At 42.0% G+C, this 23,671-nt stretch overlaps 1 protein-coding gene across 3 annotated transcripts; it reads left to right on the top strand.

Moving 5' to 3' along the window:
• Window positions 1–20: 20 nt before the first annotated feature.
• DSG2 (desmoglein 2) lies at window positions 21–23,406 on the top strand. 3 transcript variants are annotated; one of them, XM_087754338.1, is made up of 15 exons: window positions 21–238; window positions 6,592–6,627; window positions 7,519–7,653; window positions 8,912–9,070; window positions 9,337–9,481; window positions 10,733–10,893; window positions 11,750–11,884; window positions 12,032–12,217; window positions 13,212–13,471; window positions 14,327–14,469; window positions 15,146–15,379; window positions 15,710–15,928; window positions 16,951–17,079; window positions 18,216–18,550; window positions 20,588–23,406. In XM_087754338.1, exons 1-15 carry the CDS (start codon window positions 194–196, stop codon window positions 21,608–21,610), a joined length of 3,345 nt encoding a protein of 1,114 aa, XP_087610464.1. In that variant the 5' UTR covers window positions 21–193; the 3' UTR covers window positions 21,611–23,406. The 3 variants fall into 3 exon arrangements, with proteins under 3 accessions (XP_087610464.1, XP_087610455.1, XP_087610473.1); XM_087754329.1 differs by having other exon boundaries at window positions 22–238; window positions 16,951–17,075; window positions 18,212–18,550; XM_087754347.1 differs by lacking the exon at window positions 15,710–15,928 and having other exon boundaries at window positions 22–238; window positions 16,951–17,075; window positions 18,212–18,550.
• Window positions 23,407–23,671: the final 265 nt, after the last annotated feature.

Here is a 23,671-nt window from a genome sequence, read left to right as displayed (position 1 = left end):
GGCCAGGCCGGGCCGGGCGGGGCTGGGGCGGGCCGGGCCGGGCGCCACCGGCCCGCTGCCGGCTCCCCGGCCGCCACACTCCACCCACCCAAGGCTACTTGTGCGCCCCTCGACGGGGCCGCCTCCATTTCCCCTCGCGGGCGGCCCGAGGAGGTGACCCCGTCCCGGGCAGAGCGCGGAGCAGACGGCGGCCATGTCGCGGGGCCCCGCCGCGGCCGTGCGGCTGCTGGCGCTGCTGGTGAGTCCGGGCCCCGACGAAGCCGCACCTGGCCGCGGGGGACCCCCGGTAGCGGGGCCGGGGGAAAGCGCCGCTATGCCGCGGGGGGAGTTGCGCGACCTTGCGCGGAGCTGCGCGGGAGGGGGGCGCGGGTGCGCCCCGCGGGCGCCGTGCAGGGAGCGGCGGCGGCACCGCCCGGCACCGGCACCGGCACCGGCACCGCCCGGCCCCGGCGCCGCGGGGGGCTGGTGTGCGGCCGCGGGGGAGAGCTAGTCCCGTCGGGGCTTGGCAGCCCTCCCGCCGCCGGATGCTTGTGGCTGGGAACGGGTTTTCTCCCTGTATTTGGGAAGTAGGTGAAAGCGATCGCCGTTTGCTGCCCGAAAGCAGGGGAAGGTAGAAGGACCCGGTAGAAACGGTATCTCGAACGGATGAGGTTTTTTGAGAGGCCAGGAGGAGCAGGAACACAGTGAAGAGTTCATATTGTTGCTGTCTTCATGTTCAACATATTATCTGTATTAATAAATTGCATTTCCTTTCTGAAGGAGTGCCAGGAGGGAAAATGTATCCTAAACTATGATTTAATGGAGGTCTTTATTGCCTTAGAAAAATGATACCAAATTCTTAACAATCCAAGACACTTCTGGCTTTCTCCTTCCCTGCCCTCACTCTTTTTTAGCCATCAGCCTTTAGACCTTCCATCCTGTGAAATACCTTTTTAGGCTAAAAGCAAGGAGTATTTCATAACAGACTGAGACCAAAACGCCCGGTTTCTTTGATTTGGACTGATGCTTTCTGACTGTTTCTAGATGTTTTACAGGAAGCTCCCTTTCATATCTGCGGCGTCGTTACTTAGCTCTTCACCTTTCCAGGCTGGCAATACGCCTGCGGAAGTTGGGCCGCCGCCGCTCAGACAAAGGCGAGGGTGGAGGCCAGGCCATGGGCTGTGCGGTTTCAGGGTTCAGTAACAGCTTGTTGGATGGCTGGACTGGCAGGTGCTGTAGATGCAGACCTTGATCCCTGCGCTCGGCATCCTGCAGAATCAGATCTGTTATCTGCAGACCTGTTGCCTGATAACTTTAATGTAGACTTGTGGTTGGCCACAAGTCAGCCAGCAACAGTTAACCCTCTTCTTTGCAGCAAGCTGGGAATTATGGTTTGGTTGGAAAATGTTTTATCCTCCTTTTGCCCAAAAGAGCAATGGGAAACATGCGGAGTCCTACTTGTACAAAAGTTTTCACCGATTCTTTCTGTAATACCTGAAGCCACACCGTCGTCTGTTTTGGTGGGCTTGGCACTGGCTCAGGATGCTGTTGGTTTTGCTTGAAGAAAAGTGGAAAACTAGTTCTCATCATCCTCAGTCTTAGTTAAAGCTGGGGCAGGATATGGTATACTAAGAGTGAACTCAGTTTGGTGCCTAAATGCCTCATTGTTGGATAGAGTATTAGAGCAAATAAAGCTGCCTTAGTTGGTTGATGTTGGGAGAGAGAGCGAGAGGCACAGCTGGGTTTCGCCTTTTTTGTTTGGTTGGGTTTGTTGGTTTGTTTTTTTTTTTTCCCTAATGTGGACAAAGCCATTCATGTGGTAGAAAGTCTAGTTGCTTGTTGGAGAGCATCAGATTAGGGTCATGTATCTCTTATGACATGCAAAGATGGCACTGATAACTTCAAAACCTTAAGAAACTACTGAAAACCAAAACCAGTCTAAAAATAGTGTCTTCCCAAAACGTCTTCTACCTTAGAAGCATCAAGAACTGTAAGTTCTTCTTCTCCCTGTTTCTCCTGGAAGTATTTCTTGGTCATCTGTGCTCCCTCCCTGCCTGCGGGCTGCATCCCTGTATCATCATCCCTGGGTACCTCGCAGAGGTCACAGCAGCTTTCCCCATGTCCCTGCCTCTGACCCTTTTCCACGGATCTCCGGGCATGCCGGATGGTAGTGCACCCGTAGGATTGGGCTTGACTTGGCATATGTCCAAGGCACACACCCAGAGCCATGGGCTTCCTGGGGCAGGCACGGCTATTGAGGATTATTAGACTGGGAGGTTTCGCCATCATTTCTGAAGGGGGTGGACATCACATCTTCAAGAGAAGAAATCTTAGCACACTTCCTACATTAGAGTGAAAGAAGAATTGACAGATGTATGAATCTTACTATGCAAGTAGCAAAACTTATGTTTTTCTCTGAACATCTTCTCAGATTGTACTTCCTTGATGTTTGGGATGTTAGACTTAAGCTGGGTATGATGAAATTCAGTCGAGAATACATTAGATCACTATTGTAATGTCAGAGCCAGTAGCAATTACTTTTCAAAATTCATAGAAACCGGTTAAATTAAAAAAAACCAAACACACACCCCCAAAAACCAAAAAACAACAACAACAACAACAACAACAAAAACAAAAAACCCCACCCAAACATGCTTAGTTTTGGAAAGAGCAAAGGCGAGATAATTCAGAGCAGCCTAGCTTCTATTGCCAGTAACATGTTGAAACATGGTAAAAATATTTACAAGCATCTGTGCATTGATTCAACAACTTAATATTGTTCCAAAAAGGGGGGGAAAAGAGCACTATGATGAGATATGAAAGCAGGTGAGAAATACATAAGATGTAGTATTTTATCCATCCTATTGAACTAAAGTGGTGTATTATTTTGGACACCAGTCTTCAGAATAAAGTTAATCTGCCCAGGAGAGGCTAGAGGAAAGCAAAAAATGCTATCTAAATTCAGGAAATCCTGTTTTATGATTCTTGAAGTGAGGTTAAAGAACTGGGAACTGAGAAAAGAAAGTGGGTAAGGTGCATGGTAAGTTTTCAGATCTATGAAGGGTAATTCAAGAAGAAAAGGGAATTACACTGTTGAATGAGAGCATTATCAACATGGCAAAGAGGGAGATTTGGTTTGAGATTAAGACATCTCAATATAGGTGTTTGAGTTTCTGTTGTGGCAAATGGAGATGCAGTGGATGCAGAGTGCACCTATTTGGTTGGATCAAATTGTGCTTTCGAAGCAAATCTCCAGAGTGTGTGAATCTGATCCCTCCTAGGTGAAACTGCATTGGGAGATGCATCCATCTGCTCGTGCATGTTTGGTCTGCGGGACCAGGCTAATTCTAGTCTGAAGTTAAAGCATGGGTTGTGTAGTATTGGGTTCTCAGCAGCAACTGCTTTGCTCTACAGATCCTCTCCTATTGGGCTTACAAAGTAGACATAGCTACAGTCAGTGGAGTCCAGAGAGAAACAGCAGGTGTGGGCTGGCTTTGGGGCGAACTGACCTGCTCTCTGATGTCCTCGTCTGTATTGGCTATATTTCTGTTGAGTATAACAGAAGTTTAAGCACTTAATGTTCATTTAGACATGTAAATTTGTGTGCTTTAATCTGAAACTGACTCTCATCCAAACAGCAACTTGCAAAGAGCTAAAAATTAGGATAAAAATTAACGATGACTCTTCCATCTGTAAGGTTAGCTAGGTACCACCTTAGGTTAGCTAGTGAGGCTGTGGGACCTCCATCACTCGTTTTTAAGAACAGGTTAAACAGTTGGCAGGAAGCACTTAGTGCAGTTCGTCTTGCCCCAGGGCCAGGAGATGAACTAGTAGATAACCTTGGATGGTCTCTTCAGCCTGCTTCTTTAAGTGTGGAAGATCTGCACTTACCCATGTCTTCAAGACCAAACTGACTCACAGGAGGTGCAAGATCCAAGTCTCCCGACACACAGCGTACGTGGAAGACCACATTTCTAGGACTTACTGTTTCCTGGTGTAGCAAATACAGATACATACCTTCTTACTTGCTCAGTCTGCACTTTACATTATAAAACTAAGGTGTGTGTTCAAAATCTGTCCTTTAGTCACTTCCTGACTATAAATGAACATGGATTTGGGCAAGAGCAGCCTTGCACACCCGATACACGGCAGTCACTCCCTTCTTTCCCTTGCCCTCTCGCCTACTCCTGCTGCTTTCCTGTAGTATTTCATTCCATTTCTATTACTTCAGGCCTCAGGTTTTCCACCTAGTTTTCTGTAACCATCTAGTTTTCTTCTGACAATGCCTTCTCAGCTCTGTGTCATGAACAGATGTCATCAGTAGATGTCTATTTTTTGTGCCAAGGCTATGATCCACATCAAATGACAGACACTGCTTTCCTACTCTTAATAAGCCGTTTAATAGAAGGTAGCTCTAAGATATTGAAAAACAGGGAAATTCAGAATTCAGCACCTGTTAGATATGTGACTTCTCACTTTTGGAGAAAATTTCATGGAAAAGTGCTTTTCCCCTTTTAAAATTTTTGGATCCTTTAAAAATTTTCAACAAAAATGCAGGATCCCTTTATGTATTTGTTCCAAATATCTTTATGCATCTTGTAAATACAATTGCCATTCTTCAACCTTTTATTGATGTCTTAAAGTCCCTTATGAGATTGCCCATGGACTACAGATTGAGAAGTACAAAAGGAGAAGTATTTTTTACTGTCTTAACAATAAAACAGAATGTTTCAAGGCTGCTTTGCAGCATTTGCAAACAAATTGATTTTTACTTTTAGTTGTCTTAATGAAAGACTTTCTGCCTATAATGACTAATGGGAGTTTCTTTGCTGTCTGGATATGCATCTCAGTGGAAGATCTGCTTATTCTCGAACTTCAGACACTTTTGTTTATACTGTGGTTCTCAGGTTTCTAATACAAGGAAGCTTCTCACCTTGTGCCTCTTGTCTTCATTCAGTATTGAGACTGAAACACTTTTCCCTTCAGTTTTACCAGTAAGAACAAACAAGGATATTCACAGTGACATCTTGACAACTATTCACCTTCCAAAAGAGTTGCAGCTTCTGTTGGAAAACCTTGACTATAAATTAAAATCCTCCCGTCACTCTTGCTGGTACAATCTCATTAATCATAAAAATAAATTTAAAGAAATCCATATAACTAATAAAACCAAATAAGATTAAGAATATTCATGAAAACAACTTGGTCTAAGGTGTAAGATCCTGTAGCCCTCACAATGCATATCCTTTAGGGAACTTACTGCTTGCTGATTTTTGTCTTCAGAATATATATATTGGGAAAATTGCCATTTGAAAAACAGTTTTGTTGTGCAAGTCGCAACAGCAGTCTGCTGCATTGCTCAACACCATCCATTGCATTCTTCATTGTGTGGGAAAGAGGTAATGTCTTTAAAAAAAAAAGCAATCAAGGCTGAGTCAGATGGATGAATAGGGAGAGCCCAGTCAACAGTCTAGAAACAAATCAAAGAGAATATAAAGAAATATTCCCTGACTTATTTCAGTAGGAAATCACCTTTTCTGAGCCTGCTTTGCCTTAGGCATTAGTATAAAAAAAAAAAAAATCACCTGAGATGCAAGATGTAGGTCGATGCTGAGAACAATAAAAGTATTATCTTCTCTACCTATGCAAAGGTCAAAAGCTCTATTTGTTAGTTTCACATGTTGTGATAACCTACTTTTTGTTGTTGTTGTTTCCCAATACCTAGATTTTTGCACTGTTTGAGGGGTTTTGTTACTTGCAGAGTCTTTGGTGCCTGCAGTGTGGACGTAAACACAGGGTCTCTGGTAATTTGGTTGAGACTCCAGTTCTTGCAGCCAGGATGAGGCACCTAACTGAGGTGTTTAAGGGCATACACAGCTATCCTGGTGCATGAAGAGATGGGCAGTCCCAGTACTGGATGTTGGCATGTAAGGTTTTTTCAGAGCAAGCATGATTTGCTTGCTAGCATGCACATGTCTCAGCCTTGTTTAAGGGATGTATGTATGCCATTTATCCTCTCAGCAAGGTGCTAAGGAGAGAGCTGCTTCTGTCGGTTACACTTCAGCAGATGTTTTGATTAGTCCTTTCTTTTAAAAGTTGTTTAACCTGTTTTGTTCTCTGATGTGGTTGGTAACCCACCACAGCCTGTATAATCCATGATTTGCCCAGAAGAGGGAGCTTCTCTAGGGTGCTTCTGGCAACCAACGCTTGCTTCAATCAATGTCAAATTCCCATCGTTTTGGAATACTGAAGCATTATTCAGCACTAAAAAATGGTTGTTTAAAAATGACTATAAATTTTCATTTATTTAAAAAAAAAAAAGATTAATTGCTTACCTGTTCCCTGCTATTGATTGTTTATTATCTGTTTCCTCCTGGGAGAAAAATGTAAAAGTTAATCATTATATAATTATAGTGTATGTTTTAAATGTGAATGGTTATGGGTAAATTTTTCGGAAGCTATTATCAATAAATAGTAAATATTAATTGATAGAGGTCAGATGCCCTCTTCCTTATGACTTTGCTGTTCTTATAAGGGAAGTAATGTCAGATAAGTTTTAGTACTGCTAAAGTGACATAGAATGAATAATGATTATCATAACTTCCATTGCAGATCTGTTTGAATTATGGAAATGGACTCCATGTGAAGGTAGGAAATAATGGAAAACTGCTTTTCTTTATCAGTGCCTGAAGAAGGGTTCTCTGAGCAAAGTGTCAAAGGCATGCCTTATTTCAATTGATAAATATCTTGATTTTTACCATTTTCTGAAACGTGAAAGCTGTGTAATGAATAATGAAATGAAAGCAAAAATGTAAGTGAATAGATTCTTACATCCATCAGACTGAGTGGCGTTCAACTTTGAGAAATTTCCCCTAAAATGCTAAGTTTGTAGATGTCTTTTTTTTTAACTTTCTGTAAATAAAATCATTTATGGAAGATGTTAACTGTGGAAACATTTCCAGATGTTAATCTGGAAGCCAACAGACACAGTAGGGACTAAGTTGCACAGAAGGATGAAGGGTGTCATGCAGAGTGAGAATGAGGGGTAGCTGAGGAAGGGTAGGAGAGGCAGAGAATGGCTTAAATAGAGGTCTCCTGTTTCATGTATTCTATATCAGAGAGCAGGTTGAGTACAAGGCAGTGTTGGTGGGATAGTAAACCAGGTAATAAGGCAGAAATGGTGGTTTAAAACAGCCTTAGTGACAAACTTCTTCCCACATCTGATGACAAGCACTTAAATCTTCCAGAACAGGTGTGCTTTCACCAACCCCTGGTCCTGGGAACTTGCTCATGTATTTAAAGTCTGTCTTACCTAATTCTGTCTTGATGAAAAGACTGGTGTAGTTTTCCTCTTCAAACAACTTGAGTGACATATAGCTCTTAGATTGTGGCTCGGAAGGCTAATGCTGCTCCATGATTTTGACGTTGCTAGCTATTGAAAGAGTAAAAGCTATTCAGAAGTCTGGGCTACAGCATCAATAAAGCATTCGTCCGAAATGGCTAAATGCAATGCTGACATTCAGCCTTGTTTTTTCACAGGTTTATAATCGAAATGGCAGAAGTGGCGTGTTGTCTCATCCCAGCAGCCTAATCAGAGAGAAGCGAGAATGGACAGTCCCTCCAGCTTTCATAAGGGAAGAGGAGGACAATTCCTATAAAAATCCAATTGCTAGAGTAAGCTCAGAAAAGAGATAAATACAGAATACACATAAAAATAGAGATAAAAATGTAAAATAAAGGTGTGGCTACCCTAAACATATGCATAAATATTTCTTGAATTTTAAAGGACTGTTGAATGTCAGTTGAAGATTGGCACATTTCCTTCTGTTTCCTTCCTTTAGCAGATGAATTGCTCTTGCAGCCTGTTTTGGCTCAGTCTCTCATCTTTTCCCAGCCACCAGTTTTCATAAAACTTTTGGGAATGCAATATCTTTGATTTTTTTCACTCCACCACCCCTGTTGAGCTGTTGTTGAACTTGGCAAGTGGGTTCCAAAACTGCTGGTGGTGACTGGGCAGAAGGGTGTACATAAAGCATGATTATGTATGCCTAATTTTTTAGGAAACAAAGCTAAAAATAACCAAGGTGTTACCCTTTGTGCAAGAGCGATATGCATTTCGTTCAGCATCAGTTTTGAAACCTGAATTCACCACACCTGTCACTTCTGCGTATGAAGTAACTGCAGATGGTAGCAGGCTGCTACCGTCTGCCTGGCCTGCCCCTTGATGGTGATGCTGGCACATTGCAATTGTGCTTTTCCAGATGTTTTGGGTATTTGCTGACAGCAGAGGAAGGGTATAATCTTCAGTCTACGCAGCCTCTTCTACCTGTTCCTCTCCAGGTCTGACCTTTCTTCTTCCACCCTGTCACTTCCTCAGTCCTGGTCACACTTGCTAGCTTACGTCTAATCTCCCTTAAAAAGCTGTCATATTTTATTTCCCGGCTTTACTCAAGTAACTTCAGTCTCCCCTGTTCAACTCATTGTTCCAGACTCTTTTTTTTTTTTTTCCTTCGTCTTTCTCCATGTTTTATTTGCCCTCATCCATTTGATCAGCCAATTTCATTCTTCTTCCCTCACTCCAGCTTTTCACCTTATCACGGTAGTTTTCCAGCCTTTCCTTGCACTTGTATCCTATCCCACTCTCTTTGTCCAAGCAGTCCTAATTTTCTTCTTCCACAGACCTCTGCGCTCCACAGTTCCCAACTGTTGTGCTGCCCATCATGTTCCTCATCTCCCTGCATGAGATCCACAGACAGAACATATCACTTTTCCTGCATTCATCTCAATATCTCCACACTCAAAGGAGTGCAGGAAAATATGTTTAATATTTATTTTTGTTTGTTCATTACAAAAATAGCAAAAATATTTTATTTGCATTTTTAAATGTGGTCTTATTTACCAAATGCTATTTAATCTGTTATATTCCTGCTAGATACATTCTGATTATGAAGATACAGGGGTAGTGGTGACTTACACTATATCTGGTCAAGGAGTAACTGAACCCCCTTATGGATTATTTGTTATCAATGGAAAGACTGGAGACCTGAACATAACAGGAAAGGTTGACAGAGAAAAGACTCCAATACTGTTTGTAAGTTGAATAGTAACTTTTTCCTTATAAGTGCCCTTCTATCCATTTTTTATTTATTTTGTTCAAATGTGTTTGCTTCGATTAGTTTTAATCCAATTTCTGGATATTTGTGTATGTATGCTTATATTTATAAGCATATTATGTATGCTTATATAATGCTTACATTTTGTTATATGTATTTCTGTATATTTCTATTTTGCATATGTATTATATATTTTACAGTCACTCATTGTGTTTGCTTATTGTTTCTGTCTGTATTATTTCAGCTCAGAGGTCATGCGCTAGATAAGACTGGAGCAAAACTGGAAGAGCCAATAGACCTCCCAATTAAAATCATAGATATAAATGACAATTTTCCAGTGTTTTCACATGAAGTTTTTGCTGGTTCAATTGAAGAATTAAGTGAAACAGGTAATGTTATTTTTAAAATTGTTTTCATTTAGCTTTTTCCAACACATGCAGGGGCACAAGCAAATATATTCTTTGCAGCAGCCTATCTGCAGTAACAAGGGTGCATTCTCTTTCTTGTGCAGGCCAGGTAATCCAAGTGTGAATGAAAGTTTTTATTCAGGGCTAAGCTGTGTGGTGTGATGACGGGAAAGCATCCACATAAAGGCAACAAAAAACAACACTTGCTCTTATGGCGTCTTTGGTTTGGTGTCAAAGCGACCACAAATCCAGGGACCAGAGTCCTTCAGCAGGAATTGCAGGGGAAATGCAGTCTACCTTCTGGCCTAGCAATCTCAGCCTATTTGGGAGGGACTCGACTCTGCCATACTCATGAAAAGCCCTGCTTTATCTGTGGGCTGGAGAGGTACTTCACTGTTAAGCGCATATGGCTGTGACCTAACCCTCAAAGAACAAGTTAGTGGCAGTTTTCCTGTCGATGTCAGTAAACATAAGAGCATCAGATTATTTCCCAGAAGATAAGAAAAGCTGGAGTAAAACAACCTAATAAATACCTGACATTGTGTCCCTTTCAATGTCACAATAATCTGAAGAAACAAATTATTGATGATCCGCTTGGGTCAGGTATCGAGTTCCCTCAGCTCTCTTTCAAGTCAGTAGCAGCCATATGGTAATTGCTTCTTTGCCTTAATTCCAGCTAATGTTCAAACTCAGGCACTGGATGCTGAGGTACACCCTTTCCCAGAGGACAAAATCCTGTGCCATGGGTTATAAAGGGATTGCACCATGTGGACCGCCATGTATTTTGAGTGAAGCTGTTGGAGGGCATCAGTACAGAGCAATTGCTTTGATAACATTCAGGTAGAGGAGTTAATAGTGCTCCCTTTAGAACAATGTGTGAGGGAAATGCAGCTTGTTGTTCAAAAACTTTTTCTTTCTTCTCTGTATAATATCTACAATTTTCTGGCAGATTTTTTGAGAGAATTCAGCCTGTTCTGTGATTCTGGTGCATTGAATTCCATGAGTTACAGATGTGTGGATACAGTCTTTTTGTTTGCTAGAGGATACACTGTTAACATGTACTATTTGGATTTTAGGAACGCTTCTTCAGCTCTATTCATCAAATAAAGGAAAGAGCATCAGAAAATTGTGCAATGCATCTGACAACAGTCTCTTAATCTGTGACATTACAGTAAAAATACTTGGTGGTGCATGGCAGTGTAAACATACTATATTTTGTTTTCTTTTTTCCAGGTACAGTTGTAATGAGGATAAATGCAACAGATGCAGATGAACCAGATAACCTAAATTCCAAAATTGCTTTCAGGATCATTTCCCAAAGCCCTAGTGCTGCATTCAGTATGGATAAGGATACTGGCGAGGTTCGAGTAGCAAAAATAAACCTTGACAGAGAGGTAAAAAAAAACCAAAAACCCTTCCATTTTTAATCTGTTAACAGCGATCTTCCGATGCCTGTTGTGTCACCTTCAGGTCTGCCTGCCGCGTTGGAGAGCTGGCCCTCTTACCTTCCTTCACCTCCCTTAGGATTGTCTGGCTGATGCATGTTTTCCAGGCATTGCAGAGGGAGGGAGTGTGTGTGACAGGATCAAGGTTGTATTCCCCCTGTCACCTCTCTAGCACCGCACCAGCCTGATGGCTGTTGCTTTCTGTCCCTCCCATGCAGCCAGGGCAGCAGTTAATTACATGAAGCAAGGGGTCGTTTCTCTGTGCTGGAAAGCATATGGCAAAGACAACGCAGATCACCGTCTGCAAAGCTGCTGACTGCATCTAGGTTTTTGTAGCCTGCTGTGCAAATCATGGTGCAAAGAGTTAGGATGGGTGCTGCTGTGAAACACCATTGAAAGCCACATAGTACCAGCAACTTTAACTGTGCTTGTATGAATTTTCACTGGCCAGCAGATGGTGATCTGGATGTTAGCTCTGCAGCTGAGAGCAACATCTTTGCCCCTAGCCCTGTCCTGACATGCAAGTATCACTGGTCCTGTCCCTGTTTATGGCCACTGAAATTTTTTCATTTGCCATGTAAGTACAGTCTAACTCTTTGTGGGGGAGATGCAAAAGTCCCAAATCCTTTTCAAAGCCTCAGTTCTACTCCAGCAGAGCCTGTCAAGGTAGTTGTGTGTGAGATTTACTACTAGCTAGAGAGGAGTTATAATTGGCCACAAGAGGGATTATGAAAATGTCATAGAGATAATATAGCAAAGGAAAAATTTTTAGCCTGGTTTAACCACTTTTTTCTTACTGTGGCAGACACAAAGTAGCTATTCTTTGGTGGTGGAAGCAAAAGACCGTGGTGGTGCATCAGGTGGGAATGCTGCAACATGTTCTGTAGAAATCAAGATTTTGGATGTCAATGACAATGCGCCTGTGGTTGAAAGTCGTAACGTAAGTACATTTATCACAATATTTGGCATGTTCCTACATCTGCCAGTATCCCATTGCTTAATACAAGGTTGTGCATACTTTCTTGCACTGGTCAATCGTGAGGTAAATCATGACATCTTTTTAAAGAAGGGTGTTTCTCAATTGCAGTTTGAAAGAACCATTGAAGAAAACAGAGCAAATGTGGAAATTCTGCGAATAAAAGCATTTGACAAAGATGAAAAGTTTTCTGATAACTGGCTGGCGAACTTTTCATTTGTTTCTGGTAATGAAGGTGGCTTTTTTCGTATAGTAACAGATACCCAAACAAATGAAGGAATTTTGACTCTTGTGAAGGTTAGTATATTCTTTAGAGAGTCTTCTTTAAATATTAGAATAATGTATTCCCTTTAAGTTGACATACAAATTATTTATATTCAGTCAGTGTGTAAACTGTAAATGTATGTGGTGGACACTCCTCCTTTGGCATATTCTTTGTTGGTGTATTGAATAATTCTGTGCAAAATAATAATTTTGTCCAGGTTTGCTATTTACATTCTGTGTGATCTCAAATATATCTAGTGGGGCAGAAGCCCCCAAACTTTCCTTGTCATTGGACAACAGTGCTAACATATATGCTGTAAATCTTGCCATATTTTTGCTCTCCTTGCTGGTCTCAGTTTAAATTTCTTTATTTCTCATGGCCACAGATCACGTTGCAGGCAACACCTATTCCATGAGCCATGGGCTACAGACTATTTTATCAATTCCTATAAATTGAAATTATGAAAATATTTTCCATAAATTGAAATTTCTATTTTATGAATTTCACTCCCCTTTAGTCCACAAGAACTGAAGATGCATAGTGCCCTATGTACCTTTTTTATTTTTTTTTTCCTGCTTTGGTTTCCTTATCTGAAAACTTATAATTGCAAAAAAAATAAGCATTATTAAATAAATAAATTGGTTTAAAAAAAAAAAAATAATATTGGAAGAGCCAAGTCATATTGAGCACTGATTCACTGAAAGTAAAGACAGAATATATGGGTAGGACTCATTGCACCTACCTTAAATTAGTTTAAATTCAATAATATGAAGAAATACCTATGGTACCATATATACCATAAATAAGAAGAGTAATCTTCCTTAGGTACTTTTAAGGAGTTGAAGAATTATGTATTGAGAGTAACGTGTTAACCAACAGTTCTTCTTTGCAGTGTGGCATCCTTATTATTTAAATAAGGATGCTACAGTATTATTTAAATAGTATTATTTAAATATTAAATGTATGTATGTTGTCTAGATGTCAGATTGTGTCAAATTCTGAGTGATTTTTTTTTTATTGCTCTAGGAACTGGATTATGAAAAAATGCAAAGCCTAAAATTGGACATTGCTGTTACAAACAAAGCAGAGTTCCACAAGTCAATTAAAAGCATTCATACAGTACAAACAATTCCAATCAGAATTAATGTGATTAATGTGCGGGAAGGTCCTATATTCCCTGGTGGCATAAAAATTCTTGAAGCAAGTGAGAAAACGCAGATACGAGAGGTTATTGGACAGTATCAAGCCTATGATGAAGACACTGGAAAAACAGCAGAGCACATTATGTAAGAATCTTTTTATAACCATCATAACTGAGTATGTCAGAAATCACATCTTACTGTAAAAATGTGTATATTGAACTGAAATAATTTCAGGGGCAATTGTTTTCTGCTACGCATAAGTCACACCTAAAACAACATCATCATCTTCAATATTCTATTACGCAGAAAATAGCTGACTTGAAAATCCTAGTTGTTTGGTCATATATGATGAGACATGAGTGTTTGTGCTGAAATTGTCCATGCTTGCATGCCCGTCTACTTTTGAGAGTAGATTTACTCGTCTGACTTCATTGTCTGCAGAAATGTTAGGAAGAAATATACAGAAACATGTAGCAATTGAACAGAGAGGGCATAAAGTAGATGTGTGTATGTATGTGTTTAGATTTTGTACCATAGCTCTTCAAGTAAAATGTTGTTGATCCACCACTGTGGCTTTACAAATGGTGCAGACCAGCAAAGGTGCATACCCAACGGTGGACCCTTCTCCCCCATGCCTGTAATACAGTCTCTCCCAGGGGGCTGCTGCTCAGGTTTTGCTGGGAGCAGGGATGGAGAGGAAGAGGACGATGACCAGCAGCACAGCTCCCTCTCCTGCTCCGGTCTCACTCCCTGAGTCTACTTTTTATAATGCCTCCACACCTAAATCCTGGCTCTAGAGGGAAAAGCAGGTTTCAACATTCAGGGTAGATTTATAGTCTTAGTTGAAACAAATTCCAGTGGCAGAAGCATCAGACCTCAGACCTAGGGATTTTGTCTCTGCTTTAAATGAAGAGTAAACATACTGTGAAGCTGCTTTTTCCTCTAATGGTCGATTTCCTCATTACAAATGTGTACATCTTTATATGCAATTTTAATCAGATACATGAAAGGAAGAGATACAGCAAACTGGATCTCCATAGACTCAGTCACAGGTGAAATCCGACTTGCCAAAGAACTCGATTACGAATCATCTCATGTAGTAAATGGTACCTACACTATCACCATATTGGGTGTAACTACTGGTAAGTTGAGAGGGTTTTTTTTTCACACTAATTGGTTTGTTTAGGGTTTAGTTTGCTTTTCTACAACTATAGTTGCTTTAATCTCCCTATCTTTAACTGCCTAAAAGTTAGGCGCCTAGTGCAGTTTTCCACAGGCTCTGTATTTGGAGAGACACGGGCAACTCACTGAAATAGGATGAACCTTGGAATGGATTACCAAGGTGCTCATTTCTCTTCTTTGACTAGATGGAGGTGAACTTTCTGTAAAAGTTTTGCAAAGACCAAGTCTGATAGGAACATTCCTTGTCAAGGTGGAAATTGCCAGTATCTCAGTATGCTAATGGGCAGACTTTAGAGTCCTAAGTTTTCTTGAATGCTAAGCAAGAAAGACTCCCTGAACTTCTTGTGTATCTAATTAGAATTCTTCTTTTATAATCTGCATGTTACTGTGTAACCATACACAGGAAATATATATATATATTTTTTTTAAGTTAAAATAGTAAAACAGCTTACCTTCAGAAGAACTTTGTCAATATGTTTATTAACATTAGGAATTAAATACTGCTCCCAAAAGCTTCAGGGAGAGCTCTTTCAACTTATTTCAGCAATGTTTGTGCTTTAGAAAATACTAAGTTTTTTTATTTTAAGATTAAATTTTTGCACTTTTCAAATCAATTTAATTTTTCATATTTTATAGTCTTAGATCTTCCTAAGAAAACAGTCACCGGCACAGTCATTATTCACATTAAAGATGAGAATGATAACTGCCCAGTTATTGTGGACCATGTGCGGACTCTGTGTTCAGATGCAAAATTAGTTCATGTTACAGCTAATGATTTGGATGGTTACCCAAACAGTGATCCCTTCAGCTTTACTGTCATTGATGAGCCAGAAGGGACAGCAAAAAAATGGATAATTGCATCCAGAAATGGTAAGAAAATATATTTTTAAGTACTTTCAGTTCTTTGGATTCCTAGGGTTGTAATTTGTTAATTCCAATCAAACTTGACAGTTTGGCTGATCCAGACAAAAAAAAAAAAACCATGTATATGGAGTCAGGCATGAAGACGCATCACTTGTGTTCTGGTCCCTTCTCTCTAATGGCTATAAAAGCATGGTCATGCTTTTCTGGGGCCTGTCTCCTTCCCTCAGCTGGGAGGCTGTGAAGGTTTTATTTCCCTTAGTTTACAGGAATCAACTTTCTCTCCACTCATTTCTTGCTTGTCTTTTCTGTTTCATTAACACCTTGCTTCTGCCTCAGGCACCAGCATACAGCTGGTACCACAAAACCTGAAGCTGGGCAAAACTGAAGTTCCCATCCTAGTAAAGGATTTACAAGGGTTCAGCTGTGCACAATCTCTGCAACTGACTGTTTGTGAGTGTGTGGATGACGGCGCGTGCACCGAGAAAGTTACTAAGACCGTGGGTCTGGGACCAGGAGCGGTTGTGCTAATCATCTTGGCGTTTTTACTTTTGCTGCGTAAGTAATTGTTTCATATTATCTCAGAAGCACTGTAAACATGGTCTGCAAGGCATCAGGAGAGAAACAGTCCGGCTCCCAGGTTTTATCATCTTGATGTATTCTGTTTAAACTCCTAGTCTGTGTGAAGTCATGGCAAATCCCCAACTAATTTTGGTAACATCAGCATTTCACCCTCAAAGGATTTCAAGCTGTGCATTTTAAAATTAATATGTAGAACTTTAATATTTGTTTATGGCACTGTAAATAACAGGTGGGGAAGCAGTAAGGAATCCTTTCAGTGTTTCCCATCCCTCCCCACGTGAAACCTAACTCTTCCCACTCAAACCACAGCACTTTCTCCACTCTCTTCTCCCTCACTGCAGACCCAGGTCTGGTGCCTTGCTCTGAGCAGCATCTGATGTTGTTCTTTGCTAAGACAAAATAGAAGCTCGAAAATAAGAGAAGAATGCTTGTAGTCAGGGTATGGCCATGTGTACCAGTGCTGCATTTAAAATGGCAAAAGTTTATTGCTTGTACTAGTAGCAATCTAGCTGTGGCAAAACAAAGTTCACGCCACAGGAACACAGTCTGCTCCTGAAACTGGATTGTTTTGAGTTCCCCAGGCAACAATCTAGATGTGTCGCAGGAGTGGGGAGGTGGAATTTACACAATGCCATGTCCTTATCTAGTAGTAAAACAACAGGAGTTAGAAATGCTAAGGTTGTACAGCGATATTTAGGGCTTGGTGTTGGTATATGATAACTTCGATACAAGTATAGCTATATACATGTGTGGTCATCTGCAGGATTGAGGCCCTGACAAGTTAATTGTCAGTTTACTCTCTAGGAAACCATCCTGGCATACGTTTCTAGGAAATACCTTGAATATTTGGGAACATGTCTTCAGTCTTTATCAGCCCTCATACTGATGACTAGCTCACGTGTTTCGGTATGAGAGCTGACCAAACTTCAGTACTGGCTGTTAGCATGCTTTGACCCTAATCATCACTCAGTTAATGGCAAACTTCTCTTTCCCTGTAGTTATTCCATTGTTACTGCTGCTGTGTCCCTGCGGCTCGACAGCAAAGGGATTTGCTGTAATACCAGACCACTGCGAAGCAGTATTGCATCAGTGGAACAGCGAAGGGGCAGCTCCCGAGCAGAAGGCATGTATCCCTAATAGCATTTCTCTTTGATTTCTAACCAAGTGTTCAGTTTGGCACTTGGCATCTCTTCCACATTATGGGCTGATGTTTCAGGGCCGTACAGCAGATTTTAACTGCACGTGAACATTAATTAAAATTAACCTGTGAGACTCAGTGAAGGATGCATGGAAGATGAATTCCACCAGCAGCTCTAGAAACACCAGCCACGGTGTTTAAATCCCAAAGTAAAGGGGAAGCAATCAAGCAAATGTTGATGGTATCTGAGCAGGAGATAGGAGTGTGGGAAAAGCATTGATACTGTAAAGAGTGAAGCATTTGCATTTGCAAGCCTGGAATGTTCTGCACCCCTTTGGGAGCATGGTAAGGCAGTGAAAGAATGGGTTATAAAGCTTAGCTTTAAAGTTTCAGGTTGCATTTTAAAAGACTTCCCTGTGTATTTGCCTTCTTAAGCAGAGTAAATTCTTTTTTTTTAAAAAAAAGGGGGCAGAAAAAAGTGCAAATCTGCAGAGGGAAGAGGGAACAGTGACTGCCAAGAGAAGTTTGCCCTTTCTTGTTATGCGACAAACCCTAGTTTTCAAAAAAAAAAAAAAAAAAGGCATGACTGGCATGCTTTTGCACAATAACAAAGAAACAGAAGTAAGGTAAAAGACTTTGGTTTAGGGCCAGTGCTCACACCAAATTCTTTATAAAAGACAATTGACTTAACAGGGATGCCAAACTGCTAGAAAAGAAAGGGCCAGGCAGCACCATAGAGGTAGCAAGCAGTGCATGCTCCCCAGCACCTCTGGGGAGAGTCTGTCTTGGTCTGTCTTGGAACAGCTGAGCTCTCTGGAGTTCTGCAAGCCTTTTTTTGGTCGTTCTTTTTTCCTGCTTTCACTCCCAACCCTTTGAGTTTCAAGAAAACAATGATCTATAGAAACATTTCCATGATCCTCCTTGGGAATGCAGTTGTGGAAGCTGCACCCTATATCAGGAGGCCCTTTACTCTTTGTAGCAACATGTACAAGTGCGAATTTGAACAAGTCATAAGATGGCACTCTCCCAGGTCCCACCCAGCTCCGCGGCAGGTTTGGTGAGTTCCATGTGCTAGGCAGTGCAGCTTTCATGTCACATCCTAATTTGTGTTATCCATGTAGCCAGTGCTAAGCCTCATCCCACCCACTGCGCTGGGGAACTCGAGAGGAGCAACAGGCGGAGGAGGAGCAGCAGCAGCAGCAGGAGCAGGAATGAGTGGAGAAGAAACTGCAGCAGGAGGAGGCAGCTCTCATGTAAGAGAGCATTGCAACACTATTATCAAGGAAAGATGGGAAGAGCAAAGACATCTCATTTCTGGTGCTGAGTACGGAGTCATGGCAGCTGGAGGGACTGAAGGCATGGCAGGTGTGGAAGGCAAGACTGTGGTGGCTGGAGGAGGAGTCATGGTAGGAGCGGCAGGAGCCATGAATGAAGAATTTTTAAGAGACTACTTCAATGACGTAAGCATATGACCCAAAAATAACAGTATTTTGATATTTATCCTTAGCGTTGTGAAATGCCGTTCATGTTATTGCAAACACAGATGAGTAGATACATGTATATAAACAGTCCTGATACAGTGGCCAATGTTGTGTGCATGTGGAGTGGGGGCATTAAGGATTTTTGGGTTAGGCTCACACGTGGGACTTAGAGCGTGACAATGCTCAGTCTTGTAGCACTGGGTGCTTACAAGATCTCCTACAAAGAGACCCTTCTCTTGAGGGAGGTACTTGGGAATGGGATCTAGAATTTTCAGCAATGACCAAGGAGCCCCTTGCCCAAGAAGCCAGGAGAAAGACCATGTGATATAAATCTTGGGGAGTTAAGCACATTAAACTGGCCTGTAGGGAGGTACCTATGACTCATCATGAGTCACAGCTACAAACTTTATAATGGAGCAGATTTTTGAAAGATAAGCCATAGATGTCAAACGGTAGAGGGTGGGTCTGCATTTCCAAAGTAGCTGATGAAGCAAGTGGTGCTGGACTTGTCTCTTTGCCCAGTAGGCTGGGTAAAGGGCTGTTCATCAGAAGTGTATGAGGCACATGTTGCAATCCCCTTTCTGACTTTTTTTTTTTTTGTGACCAACAATTGACTAATAGGTTATTCCTACTCTTTGCAGCTGTTTGTGTAATGGACATCATTAGTCCTTAGGTTGGGGAGCTCCTTATAGTGGAAGTTTCACTTCTGTGTGCCAGGGAGTGTACAGATTGTCCATCACCTGTACAAACAAAACATCTTCACACCCTATAGCTGGCTGACGATGAGGTTCTGCAGGGGAGTAGCTGTGCAGTTTTGAATCACTAGCTCAGGCCAGGGAACAATTTGAGCTTAAGACACTTCTGTGTCTCCTGAGTGCTCTAGCTACTGGTCTTCTGGGTGAACAGAGGCAACAGTAGCAATTTTGCTTTCCCTCCACTCTTTGCACTTCCTAATATTAAGACATACTTTAAGCGCAGCTGCCTGCTGAAGTCCTGCAGGAGGGTTTTGTAAAGGTCATACTAGAGCAACCTTTACAACTTCTGGGAAAAACACCAGACAAGTTACTAAATCAAATAGTTTCAGATGTGTGCTGATTTTTGTAGAAGCATGTCAGGTAAATGCAGATAAACATACCGAGTCAATTTGGGTCTGGATATATACCACATTACACAGATGCCTGAGCTAATATGCACTCCAGAACTTCAAATGTGGCAGAAAAGTGGTTCTGAGCACAAGCCAGCACCCGTATTAGGTAAAGCTGGTTCAGCAGGCCCAGAGGATTTGGCAGTCTTCACTCCTGGAGCTGGTGCAAGCATGTACACAGATATTTGTGCTAGCACTGGCAGCAACTCCCATTGCAGACGCTGCTTGCAGACTGTGCTGGCCCTGGAAGCACTATAATCAGAACCCATGAGCCCTCCTTGTTGCAAAATGGCCTGCATAGAGCCTAAAAATTTATATGCTGGACTAGTTCCCGTACTTGTCAAGCCATTTACCTTTGTGATTTGTTTGCTGTTGGACTCCTTGGGTGTGATCCTGTAGGCTATGCTAGTGAAAAGGGCTGTGGCAGTGACGACATGTCAGCGTGTACTCATTAAATGTATGTTTAAATGTTAGGATACTCTCAGGCATGGTTTTGGTACTCTCTCACAAACACCTAGTTATAGGTGAAGTTCATTCACTGAACCAAAATAAAAGCAATCTGTTTGTGAGGATGGAGCAGTATCACAAATGGCACAATTCCTGGTAGGAATAGCAGCAGGTGGTGAAAGTACCCAAGGTTTTCAATTTAATTTCAGATTTTTCTTCTCATCAAGTGTACTGTCAAGTTCAGACTAACTTCAAAAAAGCAAAAAGCATTTTTAGGTACTGCCCTTGGTTGGTTGACGGTTTCTGTGGGTTCAGTTAAATTTTCTTATTTTAACCTTTTTGACCAAGCATTCCTGATTTTCAGATTTATTAAGTTTAGAGCGTACATTAATGAACTTTTGCTTGCTTTTGTTTTCTGTCTGTAGAAAGCTGTCTCTTTTGCGGATGAAGATGAAGCCAAAGCTGCAAACGACTGTCTCCTGGTTTATTCCCAGGGAGAATCAGGCTCCCCCCACGGCTCCATTGGCTGCTGCAGCTTTATTGAGGGTGATCTTGACGACCACTTTCTTGATGATTTAGGAGACAAATTTAAGACTCTAGCAGAAATATGCATAGGCAGACACATCAACATGAAAGACGGTAGCTCCAGGAATGAATCAGGTTTCAGTCTTAATGACAAAAAGTCACAGTTCTTAGATCAGCAAAATGCTTCCAGCTCCAAACAAGCCTTTGCCTCGGGCAGCCGCTTCCAGCCCGCCCCACTGGTGCATGTGGGTGGTGGCACAGAAGAAGACACCGTGTCCAAGGAGGTGGTCACGGAAACAACCTTCGCATCCCGCTCTGGGCAGCATGACTCCTGGCCCCTTGCCGCAGCCCATGCAGAGACCAATTTCACTGTGACAGAAACGTCCTACTCTGCGGGGGCTCCTGCCCACTCGGCCGCTGTCTTTCTAGACCCCCAGTTTACAGAGAACGTAGTGGTGACAGAGAGGGTGCTGGCACCCGCGTCAAGCTTGCAGGGTATGGTGGAAATCCCTGACTTGCCGCATGGAAGTAATGTGGTAGTTACGGAGAGGATGGTGAAGTCGGAGGGTGCCGGGTCAAGAGCCCTGACAGTTCAGGATCTCCCCGACTCCCAGTATGTCGTGGTGAGGGAGCGGGAGAGGGTGCTTGTGCCTGCTGCAGAGCAGGGCTCACTCAGCTTCCCTGCTTTGGCAGAGGGGCACAGCATGGTGGTGAACGAAAGGGTGGTGACAGCCTCTGGGGTGCAGACCAGAGCCGAACAGGCAGCAGGTGGCAGCTCAGGAAGGCAAGAGCATGTGTTGGTCACAGACTCCCTGCTTAACCAGGCAGGCTCCAACTTAGAGGGGCCACCTCCTGCCAGCACCACGCTGAGCAAGTCTTCCAGGGTCACCAAATACAGCACGGTGCAGTACACTCGCTCGTAGCCTGGCCCCTTGCAGGGGTGGCAGTGTCCAGCACCCTCATGTCAGTGTGGATCTCGCCACGGGCTTTTTCTTGAGACCAGAATTTGCTGGAGCTTTCAGACTGACATGGACTCGCTTGCAGCAGTTTGTATAAATAAGGATTATGACCAAGAAGCTAGTAAGGAAATCTGCTGTTGTTATTAGGGAACATTGGCAGCAGCACTTTTGAAGTGGAAAGATGTGGGAAATATTTTTTTTTCCTTGTTTGCTATTTTTGTAATTGCTTTTTATTATTCAGTTAGTGTAATAATACCACATAACCACAGCTGCATAATTAGGGAAAGCAGAAAAAAAGTCTAAAATCTAGTGATGGATAGTAGCATGCAAAGCACAAGTTAGGTTTCTGAACTGCCGTTGAGGGTATCTGCTGAAGTCTCCCCTAAGGGGCATCAGTTTCTCATTGCATGTTTGCCATCTATTACCTTGTGGGCCAGGGCAACTCCCCCTGAGCTGCTGCTGCAGATCTTGGCACCTTGGTGAATTGCTAAGAAATCTCTCCTTCCTGAGAAGCCCAGGCCACCAAAGCCAGTTATGTCCACAGGGCAGTGGTGTGTTGATCTCCTGGAGGGATGTCACAACTTCGGGTTATCAGCGTTTGTACCTTAAGCAATCAATACTTGCATATTAGCACAGGGGTTAAAGAGAGCAAGTAGCAAAAAAGCTGAGAACTGCAATTTTTTTGGTACCTCGATGTAAAAATTCCGTTACTTGGTGTGGGTCTAGGCTGACACGGATAGGGAAGCATTTACATAGTATAGATTTTTCACTGGCTCCTAACTGGTCCTTTAATAATGTATGAGAAACAGCCAAAACTTACTTTAGAGATTCAGTCAAGTGCCTTTGCTAGCAAAGTTTATGGACCTTAGACATCTGTAGGATCTGATTTACAAGTGCAGTTAGCTAAGTGATTTTTAATTCTGTCTGTGAACTCACAGATACAAGCACAGAAATGCAGCTGGGTGGGGTTGGGGTGTGGGTGTCCATGGGCGTGTGTGTCTCTGTGTCTGTGTTTCTGCTGGCTCCAGTACCAGAGCTCAGGTGGCCTGTGTAATGCCATTTAATGGCACCTTTCCTTAGCTCTGACAACACAAGAGAAAGCTCCCTCTAATTCTGCAACAGTTAAAATTATTTTTCTTTCCATGAAGTTCATGTAAATATTTATTTGTATGCAGTTTGAAACATTTTAAAGTGAATTTTATAGCCATACACTCCGCATGTTTTGCCAGAGTAGAAGGAAGTGTTTTATGAGGTGTTGGTACCATGTTTATCTCAGCAAAGCTGGTCATATGGTAATGCAAAGCCCGTGCACCTGCAGAGCTTTCTGGTTGCCTCCATCTCTCCTGGAGTTTTCCTGCAGCTGCAGTGTTATGTTTTCCACTGATATGTTTTGCCTTTGACTAGAAATGCTTTCAGTGTATTTGATTTTACTGATAAGGATGCAAAAGTTGGTTCAAAAACATAAACATAAAAAGTAGGAACTGTGGCTGTGCTCAACAGGGTGCATCTTGACAGATGGGCCATTACATTAAGTGGAGGAGTACTTCCAAGCAAATCAAACTAGTCACTTGCTTGGACCTCTTGGTTATTTATCTCTTAAACTTCATTTTTAAAGTACATGTATTTACTTTTAAGCAAGCATACAGTTTTAAGTGGTCACCACCTTTTTCCTGCAGTTAGAGGGAGTGAACTTATTTCTGACTTTTTATTGGAGTATTTCTGTGGTTTTATGCAATGTGAAAATAAAGAACCCTACTGTATTTTTTGTATTATTATTTTTCATTCAGTTTTAAGACAGCTACCCTGGTGAAAACACTGACTTTCCTACTGCAAATAAAAAGTTTAAAGATAGAATGAGGATTGTGATTTCCCAAACAGCCTGAAGTAGTATCTGAAAGATACAGATGTAATAAAAGTTGGTGTCTTGCTCACTTACAGATTCTGAAAAAAATGTGAATTCTGCCTGCTGGTTAAGTGCACTAAATTCTGTAAGAACTTGATGCAAGACAACAGCATCCCATCCAC

This window comes from Nipponia nippon, unplaced genomic scaffold, assembly GCF_047370975.1.
Source record: "Nipponia nippon isolate SJK-2023a ecotype South Korea unplaced genomic scaffold, ASM4737097v1 scaffold_1, whole genome shotgun sequence".
Lineage (NCBI taxonomy): Eukaryota > Metazoa > Chordata > Aves > Pelecaniformes > Threskiornithidae > Nipponia > Nipponia nippon.
Note: the sequence above shows the minus strand (reverse complement) of the source record. Positions and strands in the feature narration are given on the sequence as shown.